At 34.8% G+C, this 19,882-nt stretch overlaps 1 protein-coding gene across 5 annotated transcripts in view; it reads left to right on the forward strand.

Annotated features, from left to right (window-relative positions):
- The first annotated feature begins 282 nt into the window (after positions 1-282).
- CARMIL1 (capping protein regulator and myosin 1 linker 1) overlaps positions 283-19,882 on the forward strand; it is a 349,103-nt gene continuing 329,503 nt past the window's right edge. For all 5 annotated transcript variants that reach the window (XM_074273008.1, XM_074272988.1, XM_074272991.1 and 2 more), the window contains exons 1-2: positions 283-815; positions 5,824-5,921. In XM_074273008.1, coding sequence (XP_074129109.1) covers positions 776-815; positions 5,824-5,921 — 138 coding nt within the window. In that variant the 5' untranslated portion in view covers positions 283-775. The remainder of the gene's footprint in view (positions 816-5,823; positions 5,922-19,882) is intronic.

Genomic DNA, 19,882 nt, shown 5'->3' on the forward strand with positions numbered 1-19,882 from the left:
AGCCTCTGGGGCGGCGAGAGGCCCGAGAGTAGGTCCATTCCGGGAGGCCGGCTCTCGCGAGGTGAGGACTAACTAGGAGGAGGTGGAGAAGGAGGAGGAGGAGAAGGAGAAGGAGGGCCGGGTTTGCGTGAGCCCAGCAATCCCCGGCGGGGCGGGGAGCCACGGATAGAAAGCGAGGAAATCCTATTCCTCCTCTCCGCCTCTCTTACCCTCCCCTCTCCTCCCCTCCCGGATTCCTCTCCCCCGCCCCCCTCCCCACGCCTTCCGCTTTCACCTAAGGCCAGTAGGTGTCTGGAGCAGGAAGGAGGGAGGCGAGAGCAGCAGAGGACTGGAGGGAAGCGGGAGCCCCAGCGGGAGGGAGAAGGCAGGATCGGAGGGAGCGAGAGAGGGAGTGAGAGGAGGAGCAGCGGCAGCGGCACCGGAGGTGGCAGTGGCTGCTGCAGGCAGTCCTAGTCGCTTTTTCCCCGGCTCCCGGCAGGCTGTTTCACCCGTATCCCCCATCCAGCCTTCGTCAGAAACTGAAGAAGAGTCGTCATGTAGCAGCCACATAGTCATCTCTTATTCGCAACTCTTTTTTTTTTTTTTTTTTTTTTTTTGGTAGGGGGAGGGCAGCAACCTTAAAAAAATTCTTCCTCCCTCCCTGCCTCCTCCCCGCTTCATTTGCGAGTCGCATCTGTTTCTTTAAGGAAAAACAAATATTTTAGGTGCTTAGGGGAGGGTGGGGAATAATAAATTATAGTTGAACCAGCTCCATACCCCTCCGTAAAGGGCAACAATGACTGAAGAAAGCTCAGAGGTGCCCAAAGAGTTGATAGGTAAGATTCACGCTGTTTATTTTTTATATTTCTCCATCTCCCTCCTCATCCCACCTTCACCTTTCCCTCTTCCCTCTGAGATGACTCCAAGCGGGGACCAAGGTTTGGCAGCGTCGGCAGGGAAGTTTTTCAGGGCTATTGGTTACTATCGTTTTGCCCCCTGCCCCCAAAAGAAAGGGGGAAAAAAGATCAAAGTGTCTTAAAATGCAAAGAAAAGATGGGAGACTGGGTAAGCGACGGGAGGATATCGGGGCTGGGAGGCAGCGGGCAGAGGCGAGCTCTCCCGCGGCTGCCTCTACGCTGCGCTGCTGGAGGGGAGGTTTGCAGAGAGGGGAAGGGAAGAGAGGAGGGGCTATGAAAGGGAGGGAGGGAGGGAGGAAGGCTCCGATTTGGAGTTTAGGAGGCAAGGAAGGAAAACCTGGGTGAGCATTTAAACCTCCCCCTCTGCCACAAACTCCGTGGAACTTCCGCATGGAGCCTTGAAGATGTAGTGGTGACTGGAGGAGGTTGAGGAGATGCCCATCTCTCTCACTCTAGAGCGCAGCATCCATCCTCCTGGCGACTCCGCTCCTGGCTTCCAGCCTCTGCGCGCGCTCCCCCAGCTCCGCAGTCCCTGCCTCTTGCTATCACTGTGCCATGCTGTTTTGCTTAAGCTACTGCGCCTGGAAAGGCGTGGCTTGGAGTAGCCTGTGAAGCTAGGATGGGTAGGGGATGGGGAGGGGGGGGCGGTGAAAAAGGCTGACGTAAACTGGAGACCAGGAAATTGAGAGTTAATAATAAAAGCTTTCCTTTAATAATGATTAACCACCACTCTCCATCCTAAATCCTTTTTCGACTCAGTCAAGGTGACCTGTTGTTTGGAGACCCTCTGAGATAGGCACACTTGGGGGATTAATGTTAGGAGGAGATTTTAAGTCATTGCTTGGGAGTCTAGGGTCTTTGGAGGTGAGCAGTAGGCTTCTCTACTTTGGCGTTTAAAACAGGTTGCATACAAAGCTTCAAAAAATGTATTAGGTCTGAGGTAGATTGTGTGAGACCCTGGCTTGCTAAAAACGGTATTTTAAACTTCGTGGAAGCGGGAGCAGAAGATTGTGTGTGTGTGTGTGTGTGTGTGTGTGTGTGTGTGTGTGTGTGTGTGTGTGTGTGTAGCCTCAGTGACCCACATGCCTTTCTTCAACCTTCACTGGCATATTGAGCAGCCTAAAATTCAAGGCAGCTGATATTTGGCACTGACCACAAGAAGTTTCCAAATGCTCATCAGTCTGCATTTGTGGAATTTACCTCTCTCTGCCTTAGTTACTAATCTCTTAGGAAAGTTAGTATGCTGTTCTTTTGATGTGTGCTAATTCAGCAGGTAAAATAATGCAAAGAAAGTGTTGCTAGACAGTTGGAGCCAGTGCTTTTGGTTAATTTCAAAAGGAAACCTGACCTGTAGCCAAATTTAGACCAAATTAAAGGATTAGGAGCAGGCTTTTTTAATGCCTTTGGAGAATCATCCCATTTCTCCTTTCAATCTGCAAGTATATTATATATATGTTATATGTATATAATATATGTGTTTACATATGTATGTATATACACATTTATACAAATGCAAGTGTATATATATGCAATAGTTATATATACATATATAACTATTTAAATATGTATTTGTAGATGGGCTTATAAATCTCTAGGGCCTTTTCTATCTAACTTTTTGTTTTGTTAGGGTGTTCCATCTCTTTTAGAATAGAATGAACTTTTCCTTCAAACTTGCCTAGACAAGGAAGATGCCTTTTAATCCTCAGAGCTCCTGAGATCAGGAGAGTGCTTGAAGTGGCAGGGCAATTCTTATTAGCTAGCCTAAGGAGTGAGGAGATAGTTAAACAGTAGGGAGAATTACATATTTTTAATTAGGGAAATATGTTGTCCTTTGCTTTAGATTGCCATATATTCTCAAGAAAAAATGGGTTCATAAATTGCCTTAGAAATTAGTGGTAAGGTAATCTGACTCACTTGATAAAGAGTTCACTGCAAATTTGAAATTTGACTCATTAATAGCACCATAAGACCTGTCACTTCTTGTTCATTTGTATACATGTCCCTCTACCCAGATTGACTACTTCCTTACTGCATTTTACCCTAATGATTTGCTCAGTCCTCAAATATTAGTCTTATTTTTGAATGGGGTAGGATCTCCTGATTTCCTTTTTACCTTTTTTTTTTCTCTGTAAACAATTATAAGGCATTCTTTTGATCCACTCTGTCCAGTTGTAACAAACGTGACAAACCTTGTCTTCTCTTGACACCATTAACCCAAGGTTCTTTGAAAACATTTCTCTAACAAAGCTGGACAAAACTTTTCATTACCTCTTTCTCTCTTTGCCATGCATAACTGAGTTCCCTTATCATGAGGGATGTATGTATATCATGTATATTCATGGTTTTTTACACATTTTGTTATGATCATTTTGGAAGAGAAATATCAGAACAAAAGGGAAAAATAAAAGTAAAAGGGGAGAAAAGTAAACATAGCATGTGTTAATTGATTTACACTCAGTCTCCATAGTGTTCTCTCTGGATTCAGATGGTATTTTCCATCCAAAGTTTCATTGTAGATTCTTGCTGTTATTGTGTTTAGTATATTCCTGGTTCTGCTTGTTTCATTCAGCATCAGTTCATATAAATCTTTCTAAGTCTTCTAAAATCAGCTTATTCATTATTTTTTATAGAACAGTAATAATATTCATAACCTTCATACACCACAACTTGTTCAGGCAATTCTCAATTGATGAGCATCTATTAATTTTTCCAATTCTTTGCTACCACAAAAAGCTGCTATAAACATTTTTGCACATGTGGGCCCTTTCCCATCCTTTATGATTTCCTTGGGATACAGACCCAGTAGTGACTCTGTATGCACAATTTTATAGCCCTTTGGGCATAGTAGCAAATTGCTTTCCAGAATGGTTGGATCATTTTACAGTTCTACCATCAAAGCATTAGTCCCAGTTTTCCCATATCCCCTTCTAGTTTCTACCTGCCTAGTAAGTATCTAGAACTGGATTTCTTTTCTTTCTTTTTTTTTTCATAACATGCAAGGATAATTTTACTTTGTTGTGTTCCAATTTCCCCCCTTATTGCCACCCTCTTTCCTAGATGCCTAGTAATCCAATATATGTTAAACATGGTAAAAGTCCAATATAGGCATACATATTTATACAGTTATCTTGCTGCAAAAGAAGAATCACTTCAAAAAGGAAAAAAAAAGTGAGAAAGAAAATAAAATTCAAGCAAACAACAAATAAAGAAGTGAAAATGTTATGTTGTGATTCACACAATTCTCACAGTCCTCTCTAAGTGTAGATAATTCTCATCATCACAAGATTATTGAAACTGAACTGAATTATCTCATTGCTTTAGAAGAGCCACATCTATCAGAATTGAACTTCATATAATCTTACCATTCCCATGTACAATGAAATCCTGGTAGAACTGGATTTCTAATAGGCACCTTAAACTCAATGGGTCTAAAACAGAATTCATCCTTCCTTCTAGAACTTCCCTTTTCCTAACTTCCCTATTACTGTTGAGAGTACTGCTATTCTCCCAGTCACTCAGGCTTTCAATTTAGGTGTTATTTTCAAATCTATTCTTTTACTATCCCCTTTGCTTCCCCTAATATCTAATCAGATATCAAGTTATGTCATTTCTCTCTTCATAGCATCTCTTGTATAAGGTCTCTTCTGACACTGCTATAAGTCCTCATCGCCTCCCTTTTTTTTTTTTTTTTTTTTTTAAATTTTAATTTTTTCCTCCCATTTAGATTATTCCCATAATTTATTTGGTGTTTCTGTTTCAAGTGTTTTCCTGTCCAATTCAAGTGGCTCCCATTACCTCTAGGATCAAATATAAAAATCTGTTTGGCATTCAAAATCTTTTATATTTTGGAGTTTTCCTACCTTTTCAGTCTTCTTACACCTCATTTCCTTCCATGTATTCTGAAGTGACATTGGCCTTACAATATCCGGCACAGGCTAATACATCTTTGACCTGGTTTCTTCCTTGACTATTTTCTTTTGACTATATTCACCATTTATCCTCCATTCCTAGAACATTTTAATCCTCATTGCTACTTTCTATATTCTCTACAATCCTTCAGGTCTCAACTAAAGTCTCCCCTTCTGCAAGAAAGCTTTCTCAGTCCTCCTTAATCTTAGTTCTTTCCTTCTGAGAGTACTCCCAATTTATCCTGAATGTAGCTTGTTTCTTATAGTTGTTTGCATGTTGTCTTTCCCCATTAGACTGTGAATTCCTTGAGAGTAAGAACTGTTGTTTTTGCCTTAATTAAAAAAAAAAAATTCTTAATACTTATATAGTGCCTGGCACATAATAAGTGATTAATTAATGCTACTTGAGCAACAAGTATATCTAAGCATATAAGAATAATATATACAGAATAATTATACACACACACACACACATATATATATATATATATATATATATATATATATATATATATATATATATATATGTAGTATGACTGTCAGATAGTTTAGGAAAGGAATTCATTAGGAACTTTGTATGGGATAAAGATCAGGAAAGTCCTCATGGAGAAAGTGTTTCTTGGATTGAGTTCTTAAGGAAATCAGAAATTCTAAGAGGTCTTGGCTTCTAGTCCCTATTCACCTTTCCCTTCTGAATTCCTATAGTACTTATATGTCATAAATTTAGTATTTGATCATTTTTGTTTTAAGGAATTTGTTTTATGTATATATCTTTTCTCTCTAATAAAAATATAAGTTCTTCCAGGATCAAAACAAGTGCTAAGCTTCTCTCTCACTATATCTAGTTCAATGGAAATTGAATAATAGGTATCTAATAAAAGCTGGATTTAGAATATCTGATAATAATGAGAATAGTTTGATATTAAAATTTTCTTTTCTAGAACCATCCTTTTTCTTTCTCCTTGATTTTTTTCTCCTTGTTATGAAAGTGTATGATTATGTCATTTTCTTTTTTTCAGAAAGTATCAAGGATGTTATTGGCAGGAAGATTAAAATTGCAGTAAAAAAGAAAGTAAAGTTGGAAGTCAAGGGAGACAAAGTAGAAAACAAAGTATTGGTAAGTTTTTTGCCATTAAATGATTTGGAGAAATATATATACATATATATATATGTATACTTTTTTTTATTGTTTTAATTTGTATTGCAGACTGGTTTTGTATTTGTGTAGTACTCTTTTAGATACATCGAAAGATCTGAAAATCATTTTATATTTACTAGGAAATCTTTTGAGTATTGGTATATCTAAGGTATAGAAATATCTTGGTGATCTACCTTTAATTTCTTCAAAGTATAAAACCCAACCATATGTTTTGTCATCATTTTTGGTCTTTTGTCAATTTATTTTGTAGACTATGATGTTAAAGTGAATTATTTATGACATTCAAATAATAACATGAGAAAAAAAAAGTTTTTTGTTCTATGTCATCCTGTAATTTTTTGACTGTTGTCTATATCTCATTATGAATAATGATCTGATGCTCTGTGGTATGAAGGGTTTGGGCTGTATTTTTCATTGTATTGCCTACAATTCCTAGCATGAAGCCTTACATATAATAGATGCTTAGGTTTTTTGAATGGATACTAACGTATCCATGACAATGGAACATTGTATGTATGTGTGTAAGATGTAACAAAGGAAATTTAGGCTACCAGGTTTTTTTGAGGATAGCATGCCTCTTTATTGGAGGATTGATCTAAAATAAGTCAGTATTATTTTATGTGATAAATTGAAACTCATACAACATTCACATGGAGTTATTTGTGATGGATCTGTGACTTAAGAGATCTGTTTTAATACTTCCCACTCAATTTTATGACTGGTCATATATTTTATTTTCAATTTGTATAGAACCCAAATTCAATTTAGATTATTTTATCTTGTGTCTCTCCCTATTGGTTAGTTTCAGAAGAGTGGAGATATTGGGGATATTGATATCCTGATTAATGTAGGCTTTTTGAGGGCAAGAACAATTTAGTTTTTATTTGTGTATTCTTAATATCTAGTATGATACCCTGCATATAGTGAGCACTTAAAAGTTTGTTGAGTTAAATTTATTGCAGAAAAGTATATTTTTTTACTTTTTCCTGAAGATGCAGTCTTAACTTGTAATTTCTTTCAAGAGAAGATAGTGAACTCCATGGAGGGAAGGGATCCATATCTTACATAAACTTTGCATTTCCTTCATTGCTTGCACAGTGATTGGCCCACAGTATGCACTAGATAAATCTGTTGCCTTAAATGTAAGTTGTAATTAGTTAAAAAAAAAAAATCTGATTTTATTATTGTGAACACTCCTTCTGATGAAGGTTGTGACCCCTTAGGTTCATGACCTGCTGTCGTTCTTCTTCAGATGGCAGACAAATCCTGTCTTTCAGTCTAAATCTTTCCAGCATGATTCTACCTACTAGAGTTTGTGCTTTGCTGAAATAAAATGGAGTCACCTCCATGCTGTGATGAGGCATTTAAGTAGGACTTCCAGTGGAGGAACAGCTTTTTAAAGAATTTTTGCAAGTAGCTTTAGGATTTGTGACTGTCATCTCTAGTGGATATAGGTAAGGACTGTGTATATTGATTGATGGTCTCTATTTCTTTGCAATCTATGTTTACAGGTCAGCATGACAGATTCACTGAAGCAATAGAACTTGATTGAGATTTGACTGGCAGCACAATGTGCTTATATATGCTAAGGCAATCAGCAGGGAATTGTTAGGGTCAATATTCTATTTTATTGATATGTTGAATACATTTTATTAAAATAATAAGACCTGATTTAATATAATCCATCATATAACAGGATTGTTTTGTTCTGGGAATAGAATTTTAAGGTTTGAATTTTCATTTTCTCTAGATTTTTTTGTCTTATGATATAAGGCAGATTTATACTAATAAGTTCCTCAAAGAAAGCACTTGTTTTCTTTGGATTTCTGCATCATATAATATCATAGAAGCCTAAACAAAAAGGTATTTGACATTATTTGGTATTAATCATCAGTGTGTTTTACAACAACACAACTGTGAACTCTGCAAATATGAAGGTTATTATGCCTGTCAATCTTGATATTAGTTAGAGAAGTTTTTTATTTTCCAAACATTAAAAATAAACTGGACAAATTTATTGAGTTAGCCTTACTTAAAACAATGAAATTATTAGCACAGAATTTCAAACATGTTAAGCTTCTTTTATATTGATTATAATATAAGATTGTGTAATTGAATGTGGGGATTCTAAATGATGATTTATTATCAGTAAATGTTTGACTTGTACCTATTTTATATATTTATATATTTGGGGGTCACATAAAAATTTTTCAGCTAAAAATGGGTCTTGAGTGGTAAAATTTTAAGAAGTCCTGTTCTACAACCCATATGAAACCCATATTGTAACCAAAAGTGTGGGATTGGGAAATTATGATATATTATCAGTATATTATAATTAGTAAATCAGAAAATTTATACCTATTTTACATTTCTGTATGTTCTGGATCACGTAAAAATTTCTTATGCTCTGCTCTACAACATACACTAATTTATTATTATCTTTTCAGAAACATAGTATCCAGAACAAGAAGTAAAGATGAGGTCTTACATACAAGTGTGCAGCAGGACTACCACATCCTTTACCATGCATATTATGTTTCCTGTAATTTCAGCCACAAATCACAATGGTTCTTTTCATTCCTGTAGCATATTGCTCATTCGTATTAAACTTGCTAGTATAGTTAGTGTGTTGAAACCTTGGCCTTGGAGTCAGCAGAGATAATTAGACTGTGGACTCCTTGTTGCTCTTTCATTGTATCCCCAGCACTTAGCTGGGCACTTAATAAATAGTAAGCATTTAATAAATGGTTTGTGATCAGTGGCCTGGATTTAAAACCTGGTGCCAATATATACTAGCTATGTAACTTTGAGCAAGTTATTTCCTCATCCATAAAGCAAAAATAACACATTTACCTTATAGGGTTGTTGTAGAAAAACAAAATCCTCAGAAAACAGTAAACCACTAGAAACAAAAATAGAACTGAGAGTTATTGTTGAACCCTATGGTTTTAAAAAAGAATTCTCTACCTGTATATATGATGCTATACTATCCTCTTTACAATTGTACATCACTGACTCCTTTTTCTTCCAAGAATTGTGTTTTCCTTTCTCTATTTCTGACTTTTTTTTTTTTTTTTTTTTTTACACATGCTTCCTAACAATTTATTTCTGAATTAGCCTTGTAGCTGGAAGATCCATTATAGACACTTTCAGAGGTAGAAAGTAAATGTCATGGTTTATTTGCAGGTAAATCTACTATATCACCACAGGATTTGCAGAATGTTACAGTTAAAAGAGACTTTAGAGTTCATCTACAGCCCAAACCTTTTTTTTTTTAAATTAATTTTATAATTATACATTTTTTGGACAGTATTTATGCATGAGTAATTTTTTAAATAACATTATCCCTTGTATTCATTTTTCCAAATTTACCCCTCCCTCTCTCTACTCCCTCCCCTAGATGACAGGCAATCCCATACATTTTACATGTGTTACAGTATAACCTAGATACAATATATGTGTGTAAATGTAATTTTCTTGTTGCACATTAAGTATTGGATTCCGAAGGTATAAGTAACCTGGGTAGAAGATAGACAGTAGTGTTAATATTTTACATTCAATTCCCAGTGTTCCTTCTCTGGGTGTAGTTGTTTCTGTCCATCATTGATCAACTGGAAGTGAGTTGGATCTTCTTTATGTTGAAGATATCCACTTCCATCAGAATACGTCCTCATACAGTATTGTTATTGAAGTGTATAGTGATCTTCTGGTTCTGCTCATTTCACTCAGCATCAGTTCATGCAATTCTCTCCAAACCTCTCTATATTCGTCCTGGGTCAAGGGCTATGCACAATTTGAAAACTTTTTGAGCATAGTTCCAAATTGCCCTCCAGAATTTATTTATAATCTCATTCTTTATGCTTAGGTCATGAACCCATTTTGACTGACCTTGGTGTATGGTGTTAAGTGTGGGTCAATGCCTAGTTTCTGCCATATTAATTTCCAATTTTCCAAGCAATTTTTGTCAAACGTTGAGTTATTATCCCAAAAGCTGGAGTCCTTGGATTTGTCAAACCCTAGATTATTAAAGTTATTGATTATTATTTTTTCCCCATTAATTCCCTTGAAATTCTTGACCTTTTGTTTTTCCATATGAACTTTGTTATTTTTTCTAGATCATTAAAATAGTTTTTTGGGAGTCTGATTGGTATAGTGCTAAATAAATAGACCAGTTTAGGTAGTATTTCATCTTTCTTATATTTGCTTGCCTTATCCAAGCTGCTGGTCATTTCTTACAGAACCATAATATCCCATAACATTTATATACCATAATTTATGCGGCCATTTTCCAATTGATGAGCATCAATTCAGTTTCTAATTTCTTGCCACTACAAAAAGGATGCTGCAAACATTTTGCAAAGATATTTTTCAACATTCACCCTTGCAAAACCTGGTGTTCCAAATTTTTCTCTCTTCCTTCCTTCCACTCCCTCTCCTAGACACAAGTAATTCAATATATGTTAAATATATATAATACTTTTATACACATGTCTATATTATCATGCCGCACAAGAAAAATCAGATCAATAAAGAAAAAAAATGAGAGAGAAAAAAACTAATCTTCTATAACATTCACATACCATAACTTATTCAGTCATTCTCCAAATGATGGGCATCTACTTAGTTTCCTGTTCTTGTCATCACAAAAAGGGCTACTACAAACATTTTTGCACATGTGGTTCCCTTTCCCTTTTATGTGATTTCTTTGGGTTACACACCCAGGGGAGACAATACTCGATCAAAGGGTATGCACAGTTTGATAGTCCTTTTGGGCATAGTTGTAAAATGCTTTTCAGAATGGTTGGATCTTAACTTTTTGTTTTTAAAGAAATTTTTCCTCTTTATTTGTAATTTTGGTAATTTGCATTTTGTCTTTTTTTTTTTTTTTTTTCAAATTCTACTTGTTATACACTTTGTTGGTTTTTAAAAGAAAAAGCTCTCATTCTTATTAGTCAACTGTTCTTTCATAATTTAGTCTATTTCTATTCTTAGCTTTATAATTCTTAAGTCCTTTTTAAAACTTTAAAAAAATTATTGCTTTAATCCTTTATTTAAATAAAACTTTTAATTTTCAAAGCACTTGCATAGTTTTCAACACTCACCCTTGCAAAACTTTATGTTCCAAATTTTTTTTCTCCTTCCCTTTCCCCATCCCATCTTCTTCCCAGACAGCAAGTAATGGAATATATGTTAAACAAGTGCAATTCTTTCACTATTATATTTCACTATTATTTGATATACTTTAAACAAAAAGTAAGAAGGTATTTTATCCCATGTCTTTATTTTAAAAACTGATAATATTAGTTCATGAATATTTGTTAACTGGGGCTCTTTCCTCCTTACTGAAATACAAAGTGAAAAAGGAACATAATTAAGATTTCAGTTGCCTTGAAAGGCCTCTCTCTTCTTTAAATACCTTCCTCTGAGCTCTTTCTCCTTCTTTAGGGTCATATTGTTAGGAGAAGGGAATCATAGTTCTATGTCAATATTTTATGCTTAAAACAATAACCCTTAAACAAAGCAGTGGATATTGAATCTTAAGTGTTTGGTTCCACTTGACCATAAGCCTTCTTAATATGTGACTATAATAACAAGATGAAGAATAAATCTGATGAGACTACTCAGATGTAAAAACTGTCTGATAGTTTTTCTTTGACATAGAAATCATATAGAAGCATACTTTGGGCACATTTTGGGTTCTGTTCTAGGCCACTGCAATAATGTGAGTATTGCAAGTCAAATGAATTTTTTGGTTTACCAATGTATATTATACTAAATCCAACTATGTGTGCAATAGTATCATGTCTTTATATATATATGCCTTAATTAAAAATATTTTTTCCTGATCATCCTCTGAGTCTTTAGCAAGTTGTGATTTTTTTCTTTTGTTTCTTTGTTTTTTTGTTGGTGGAAGGTTTTGCTTTGATAGTAATGACTGTTGACTGGTCAGGGTGGTGGTTGCTAAAGATTGGAGTGACTATGGCAATAATAAATGAGAAAAGCTTGAAACTTACCAAATACCACACAGAGTCACAATGCAAGCATGTGCTGTTGGAAAAATGACACTGATAGACTTGCTTGATGCAGGGTTGCCACAAATCTTCAAATTGTAAAAAAAAAAAAAAAAAAAAAAAAATGCAGTATCTCTGAAATACAACAAAACGAAGGACAGTAAAACAAGATATGCCTACCTAAAGTCATAGAAGAGGGAGCAACAATTTTTTTTTTTAATTAAAAATTTTTTTTTTTTTTGGAAACAGTTTCTTTTTAATGGGAAGTGATTTTTTTTAGTCTCTGAAACTTTTAAAATAGGTATGAGAGATAGTGAAGTGGGGCCCTTCACTATTTTGTGGATACATTGTGTGGTGATGATTAGATAAATGTGTTTGTGTTGCTCAGGTTCTTTTGCCTTTCTATATTGCCTAAATGTATGTGTTTGTATCCCGTGTATACATTTTAATTCCTGGAGAAGTAGCATGTGGGTAGAAAGCTGACCTAAGAATCAGAAAGCTCTAGGTTCAAGGGTTGTCTTGAACACATACTAGCTATGGGATTCTGAGCAAATCAGTTCATCTCTTGTTACAGGCAACTTTCTAAGATTTTTTAAGTTGCAGAGAAGGGGCTGACCTATTTTGAGAGAGGGAGTTTCCCTTGTACAGGGGTTTCCTTTATTCACACAATTGCTAGTTTAGTCCTCATCCCTATCCTTTTAGCTCTTATTGTAAGCCTTTGTGGCTGTTAGGATTTTAACTGAGAGAGGTGTCAAAAAGGATTGAGGAAATTGGAAAACTACATTTTTCTTGTCAACCCCTTTCTTGTCTCTGTGCTAAAAGACCCTTAGAGGGAGCTGGATATGTCACATATCTTTCCCTGTGATGATAGCAAAGACATTAGACTTGTCTTTTTTTTGGATTCACCTTAGTTGTTTCCAAACCACAATGCAACCTTGTGATTTTTATCTTGTGCTGTCAATCCATTCATTTCCTTCCTCTAAGTGTAACCATGGGTAAAACTCAAAACTCCTTTTTTAATTACTTTGCAGAGCAGCTGAGTAAATGGCTTTTTAATTTATGTACTTTTAAAAAATAAAAGTGAGCCCGAATTACCCACAGCTCTTTAAATTATTTCCTTCCCAGAGAACACTGTCTTTGATTCTGTTAAAGCATCGTAATGATTAAGTGTGTTAACTATTGAAATAGTTGAAAATCAGAGGGATGATGTTATTTGGGTGCTATTATTTATCAAATATCTTAGTTGGCAATGGTGTAGTTTTATTTCATTAATGTAAATAATATGAACTCAAATATTACTTTTCATTTTTTTGAAGTATTTTTAAAAAAATTCTTAAATGGATAAAATTGCCTAGAGACAAAATAGTAGTATAGAGAGAAACTATTATTTCTAGAGTGTGAGCTTATGTCATTTATATCTACCAGCAATTGTTTTTAATATCTCAAATGTTGAAATGGCATGAAAAAAGGTACACTTCCAAACTAGACCAAGTTCATTTTGCCTGACTAGTCTTGTTTAAAATTTCCTAATTCACAGACTATAAAAGCTTAAGCCTGTTTAGTAATAGCTATGACTAAGGTAGTTTTTCTTAACAAGTTCCTCTTAGAAATGTGTATTTTTCAGGGATATTTTTTTCAGGCTTCTTTCTTAGTTTCTTTGGGATCAAAACCTTTTGCCCCTTAAGGCATCTTGGTCAGTAATTTAGATAGTTTTCTCCTTGTCCAGTTCTGAGAGGGATCACTTACATTGAAATGTAAGGCCCCAGGTGAAGTTACCTTACTCTAGGAAAAAAGAACTTTCCCTTGGGGAAAAATGGAGATATCATATCAGGTGAGTGCCTGAGCGCACTCAGAATTTGTTGAGTTCAGAAGGAAAATACAGATCTTCATTTTTGGGGTTAAAAACCAATGGAACCCTCAACAACTATGATAATTAATACTGACTGGGAATCTCTTTGACATAGATTATTCTAGTCTGCCCTCTTCCTGTGTTGGAAGGAAAGGGAGAAAGAAAGTTCTCATTTCTAGGAGGCAGTTTTACTTTGAGTTAGAACATGGGCAAAGACTTTCTGAATTAGGTTTTATCTGAGCTGCATTTGAATTTTATTTCCCTGTGTGAGCTCACTGCCCCAGTTTCTTCTCTAGTGAAGATAGGTGAGTCAAATGACTGTAGGGTGATAAAAGCTGTTGAATATGTACAAGATTCAGTGTTACTTTTCAGCACTTTTTTTTTTTTTTTTTTTTTTTTTAAAGATACTCCTTTCATTTCCTTGCCTCTGGGATTTAGCATCACTAGAATGGTAGCAATGAGGTATAGCTGAGAAAAAGGTAGCATGGGGTTATAATATGAAAAAATTATCTAGAAATGGGAAAACCCATGCATGATTATATAAAAGGAAACATTTCTTTGAAATTTAAAAATAAAGTTTAAAAAAAAAGAATGACAAAATTTGATTTAGAGTTATAGTAACTGTTTTGACTTCATTGCGTCAGAAACAGTAACCTATCTTTGTATAGTTTTACATTTTGCCACAATGTGTAATGAAAATTCATTTCTGATAGGGATAGTATTTTTTCTTACCTTTTTCTTCTCAATCAAAAAGGCTGTTTTGTGTAGAGAAATGTGGTGCAGAAAAAGGCTGACTTTGGAGATAAATGACCTCAGTTCCCTTCCCAACCTATCCTGTGTGTGTGACCTTGGGCAAATTATCTTCATTTCTTTCTGGCTCTGTTCCTTATCTATAAAACAAGGTGGTTAGACTAGTTGGCCTGTCAATTAGCAAGCATTTATTAAGTGTTTGCTATATACCAGAAATTGTGCTAAGAGCAACAGAAAGAAAGAATAAAATAAAAACCAAATCACAGTCAACAAAAAGCTTTTCACTCTGACTCTTATGATCTCATTTTTGCTTTCAAACTCTGAGGCCCATTTCTACTATTTCTCTAAATGTATCACTTTTATAAAGTGCTTGAAGAAGTTAGGATTCTCAGTGATAGGGGAAAACAATTTGTGATTATATTTTCACTTATAAATAGAGGGCAAGTTTGTAACTGAGTTGATAATTTTGTTGTTAGTTGATTAGTTGTGTTCAACTCTTTGTGACCCTATTTGGGGTTTTATTTGCAAAGATATTGTAGTCACTTGCCGTTTCTTTCTTCAGCTCATTTTACAAATGAGAAAGCAGGTCAGTGTGAAATAATTTATGCAGACAGGCACATAGCTACTGTTTGAGGCTAAATTTGAACTCAGGTCCATCTGACTCTAGGGCTGGCACTCTATATACTGCACCACCTAGCTGACTCAAGATGAATTAGGATTCACTAAGATTTAAACATCTGGAAAACAAAAACAAAAACAAAACAAGACTAGTTTGTGCACATTTAACCATTCAGTGCTATCTCAAATGTCTTTTCTTAGGTAAAGGGGAAAGGGAAGGAAATAAGTATTTTTAAAGTCCCCATTATGTACTGGGCACTTTGCTAAGTATTTTATAATCATTATCTTATTTGATTTCCACAAGAACCCTATGAGATTGGTACTATTTTTATTCTTGTTTTACAGTTGAGGAAACTGAGGAAAATAGGTTGAGTGACTTGCACAGAGTCACATAGCTTGTAATTCTGAGACTAGTGTTGAAGCATTGGGTCTTCCAAACTTTTAGCCTCAGAAACAGAAGTTTTATTCCTTGATTGCTTGATAGTTCTTGGTCTAGTCTTACTTTGTTTTAGACCAGGACAAAAGCACAGGGTCACTCCTACAGCCAAAAAAATGATACATGAGTGATCAATAATGATCTCTAGTTATCCTTTGTCACAAATTCCTTCCTCCTCCACAAGTCTGAGAGGTAAACTATCCTATGTTCCTCTAACTTATTTATGATCTCGTTCTTTATGCCTAAATCATGGACCCACTTTGATCTTATCTTAGTATGTGGTGTTAAATGTGGGTCCATGGCTAGTTTCTGCCATACTAATTTCCAGTTTTCACAGTAGTTTTTGTCAGATAATGAATTCTTATCCCAAAAGTTGGGATCTTTGGGTTTGTCAAACACTAGATTGCTATTTTTATTCACTATCTTGCCCTGTTGTTGTAAAAAATTACCTATGCATATGTACTGTCAAAAAATGTTATAATTATAAAATTAATAAAAAAAAATGATACATGAGTAAGAATACTCCACCACCTCCCATCATCTATAATATTCTTGTGGGAGGATTTGGTTTAAAATTAATGACAAAGGTCATGTGCTTTGTGTGATTTTAATCCAAGGATTTTTATAGTTGGTTTTGTGATTCTCAAAGTGTGCTCTAGGGACCTCTAGGTGTTCTTGATTGGATTTCAGGAGTTCATTGAGGTCAAAATTATTTTCATAATATTAAATCATTTTACTTTTTTATACAGTTTATATTGAGATATAATAATTGAAGTAAATATAGACAACAATTCTTGATAATTTTTAAGTGTGTAAAGACTAGCATGGTATCCACAATATTCTAGTTTAAAGATCAACTTAGAATTCTTTTGTATGCTACTAACAATTAATTGATAGGGATTTTGAAAAATAATATTGGTACAAAATGGTAGAGAAAGTATTATTGGTGACAATTAGTGGCTAAAATAGTGGGTCGTGAGTCAAGAAGACATGAATTGTTTGCCTCATTTTTTTCTTCTGGGCATAATATTAGTATCTTCCTTCCAAGGTTGTTGTGAGGATCAAGTGAGATAATTACAAAGTACTTAATATAGTGCCTGGTACATAGGTAGTGTCATATGAATGTTAGCTATTCTTTTTATTTTTCTTTTCCTCATTTAATCACTATAAACTTTATCAGTCTAGCAGAATTGTTTGTTCTTTTATCAAAAGTTCTTAACCTGTCTCCATGATATTCATCCATTGTGTGAATAAAGCTCTTTTGCAGGCAGTTTGGAGCTCTCTAATTTCTGTATAATAATAATAACTTATTTATATAGTGTCTTAAAGTTTACAAAGCACTTTCTATACATTATGTCATTCGAATCTCACAACAATTCTGTGACATAGATATCATAGATTTTATTATCCCCATTTTTTAGATAAGGAAGCTAAAGGTCTATGGGGTGATTGTTACATTAGGCCCTATGGAGACATACATTGCGGTAGTTATGTAGCTTTCTTGGTTAAATGGTAACTGTAAACAAGACTCCAGAGAATTACAACTGTCTATACTAGCCTTCTGCCTATCTTTCATGTGGTTTGGCTTCTTCCCTTGGCTAAAACATTGAGAACTAGATTATAAAATTTAGAACTTTGTTCTTGTAGTAATGACATTTTTGTCCTATGTCCTTGAACGCTTCCTGATAAATGACTCAGTGTAGATTATAAATGATTAAGTATATAGTGCTTGAATCAAATATGCATTAGGGAAATTTAGTTATACACCAAATATAAAGCTCTTATCTAAGAGATAATTTGAAAGGTTACTCATCTTTTAGCTAAATTTTTTTTTTTTAAGGTAATTTGGCATCCTAAAGAAGGGAAAAGCTGTTGTTCTTTTAGTTTTAGTGTTTTTTTTTTCCCCTGAGGAATTTATGAGACCTATATGAATTTATGATAAATTTCCAAAGCAATATAATCTTTCATCTATGGAGGCTGAAGGTGGTGGCAAGTGGAATTTAGTTTTTAAAAGTAACAGAAATGTTAGTTACTCTTTAATATTTTCCAAAAACAGAACCTTCAGTAAAACTTTTTTGATAATAAAAACCTGGACTATTGATGGTATATTCTCTACATCTTAGCAATTCCTGATCTCTTAGATCAATTTTGGGAGTCTCACAAGAGAGAAGTCAAATTGTATGTCCTACTTTTTAAGAATAAGGATGAAACAGCTGGATGAAAGTGTTGATATTTCCTTTCTGGTTAAGTAAGGCATGAAAATCCAAGGCCTAATTTAGGCCTATCTGGCACCTAGAATAAATTTAGCTCTTTGTTTCTTCTTGGTAGCATCCTTAAGAAAATAGTTATTTTGAAAATATAGGAAAGCAGGCTTCTACCTTCTGAGCAGTACTCTACACATATTATTTGTCTTAGAGAACACTGGATCTAATTTCCAGATTTACTTCATGAGATACTTTAATATCTTATTGTTCTGATTCTTAATCTTAAGAATCTTGAGTAGCCTGCTTTCTTATCACATTGTCTATTTATGAATTAACAAGCTGTTGAAATCCCCCTTTTCAGCGATTTGGCCCCAAAGAAGCATTATTATCTGTTCCCACAGTTAAGTAAACCTTAAGCATTTTGTCTTTTCCCCAGGTGATATCAGTCTATGGGGAATACCATAGATTGTTAGGGGGATTCTTCTGTTTAAAATATGTTGTGTCTCTATCTTTGTAAGTATACAACATAAAAGTATAGTATGTAAGCCAGTTCAGTACTTTATCCCTGCATGCTGGTTGTTATCAGTACCTTCATAGAGACAATGAATGGCAGCTAGCATATTGTCAATTACTATTCCTTGACTGTTGTCCTGTTGATTTACTCTCATGGCAGGGACTTAATGAATTTGGCATATGTCTTTGTATCTGACACATGCACATTGTGCATCTGAGCAAGATCAGTAAGTAATACTGTACATGCAGAAAGTGTTAATGGCTGGGTTCCTTTTTTTAATTTAGAGAAACTCTGAGAGTGATTTCTTTATAAGTTGAGATGGAACTTTCCACTTTTATATTTTAGGGTAAAGGTTTCACATCAGCAATACCATATTTTAATTTATATTTACATAAGCACTTTTAAGATTTACAAAGTATTTTGCTTGAAACAACCTCGTAGAACAAATAGTATAAGTTGGAAATTTGGGCTCAGAGGTTAAATGATGTGCCCATGGTCCCATTTAAAAATTAAAACACAGGTCTTGATTCCAAGACTAGCCCTCTTGAATATTTTCATGCTTTTTAAAAATTCTTAGAAACAGTTTGTCTTTCTTTTATGTAGAACAGTGTTATTCCCATACTTTTGAAATATTTTAGGTTCTTGGCAATCCTACTAATTCTATCATGAGCATTACCTGCAAACTAATTCACTGGAATAATGGGTTCAGCTTTTAATATGGGAGTGTAATCATAAACCACACACTGGGATCACTGGGTAATATTTTGCAAAAATTACTATATTTTATTATTTCTAATTTTAGCCCCTGACTCTTAGAAAATCTTATTCTGGTTGCATTTCATTCTTCATCAGTTCTGTTTCTGAGAGGTAGATGTTTGGATATCATCATCTCTGCCGGTATTCTACTTATCTGGTAAGCAGAAGAGTCTTCTACATTTCAGTAAGTTTATATATACTCTCTGGATTTGAAAGTTTAAGAGTCATATAGTTCAGAAATTAAAATCAGGAGAATGAAGTATATAAGTATTTTTGTAAATTTTTCCTTCACCTTCTAGTATATGGACATCACCTTTCCAATGTCATGGTCCTCTTCAAGAAAGAAAGACAAACAACAAAATGTCTCTTTTTCTTTCCCAACTGCCTATAAAAATATTTTTGTCTGTAGTTGGCCCTTGACTCTTATTTGCTCCTTCAGGGGGCTTTACTTACCTTTCCATGTGAACTTTTTCTTCCTTTTCCTGTGTACTTTTGATTATCCCTGTCTCTCTTTCTCAGGCTGCAACTTTTTAGATTTGATTTGTAGTTCTTGTTTTGAAACTGGGTTGTATCTGTAGATCTCAGCTGCGTTACTTTGCTGTTTCCTCCACAGATAGTGGATTTCTGGCATGCAAGCTATCTAGTCACATCTTAGCAAGAGGATTCTTGAGTTTTCATTTAAAACAACTTGTAGGTCAATATGTCTTGATAGGTTTATGTTTTTTGATTTGTGAATCTCTAGCAGAAATAAAGATCCCATGATCTGTCTATCCTACCCTGT

The sequence above is a fragment of the Sminthopsis crassicaudata genome, chromosome 1 (assembly GCF_048593235.1).
Source record: "Sminthopsis crassicaudata isolate SCR6 chromosome 1, ASM4859323v1, whole genome shotgun sequence".
Lineage (NCBI taxonomy): Eukaryota > Metazoa > Chordata > Mammalia > Dasyuromorphia > Dasyuridae > Sminthopsis > Sminthopsis crassicaudata.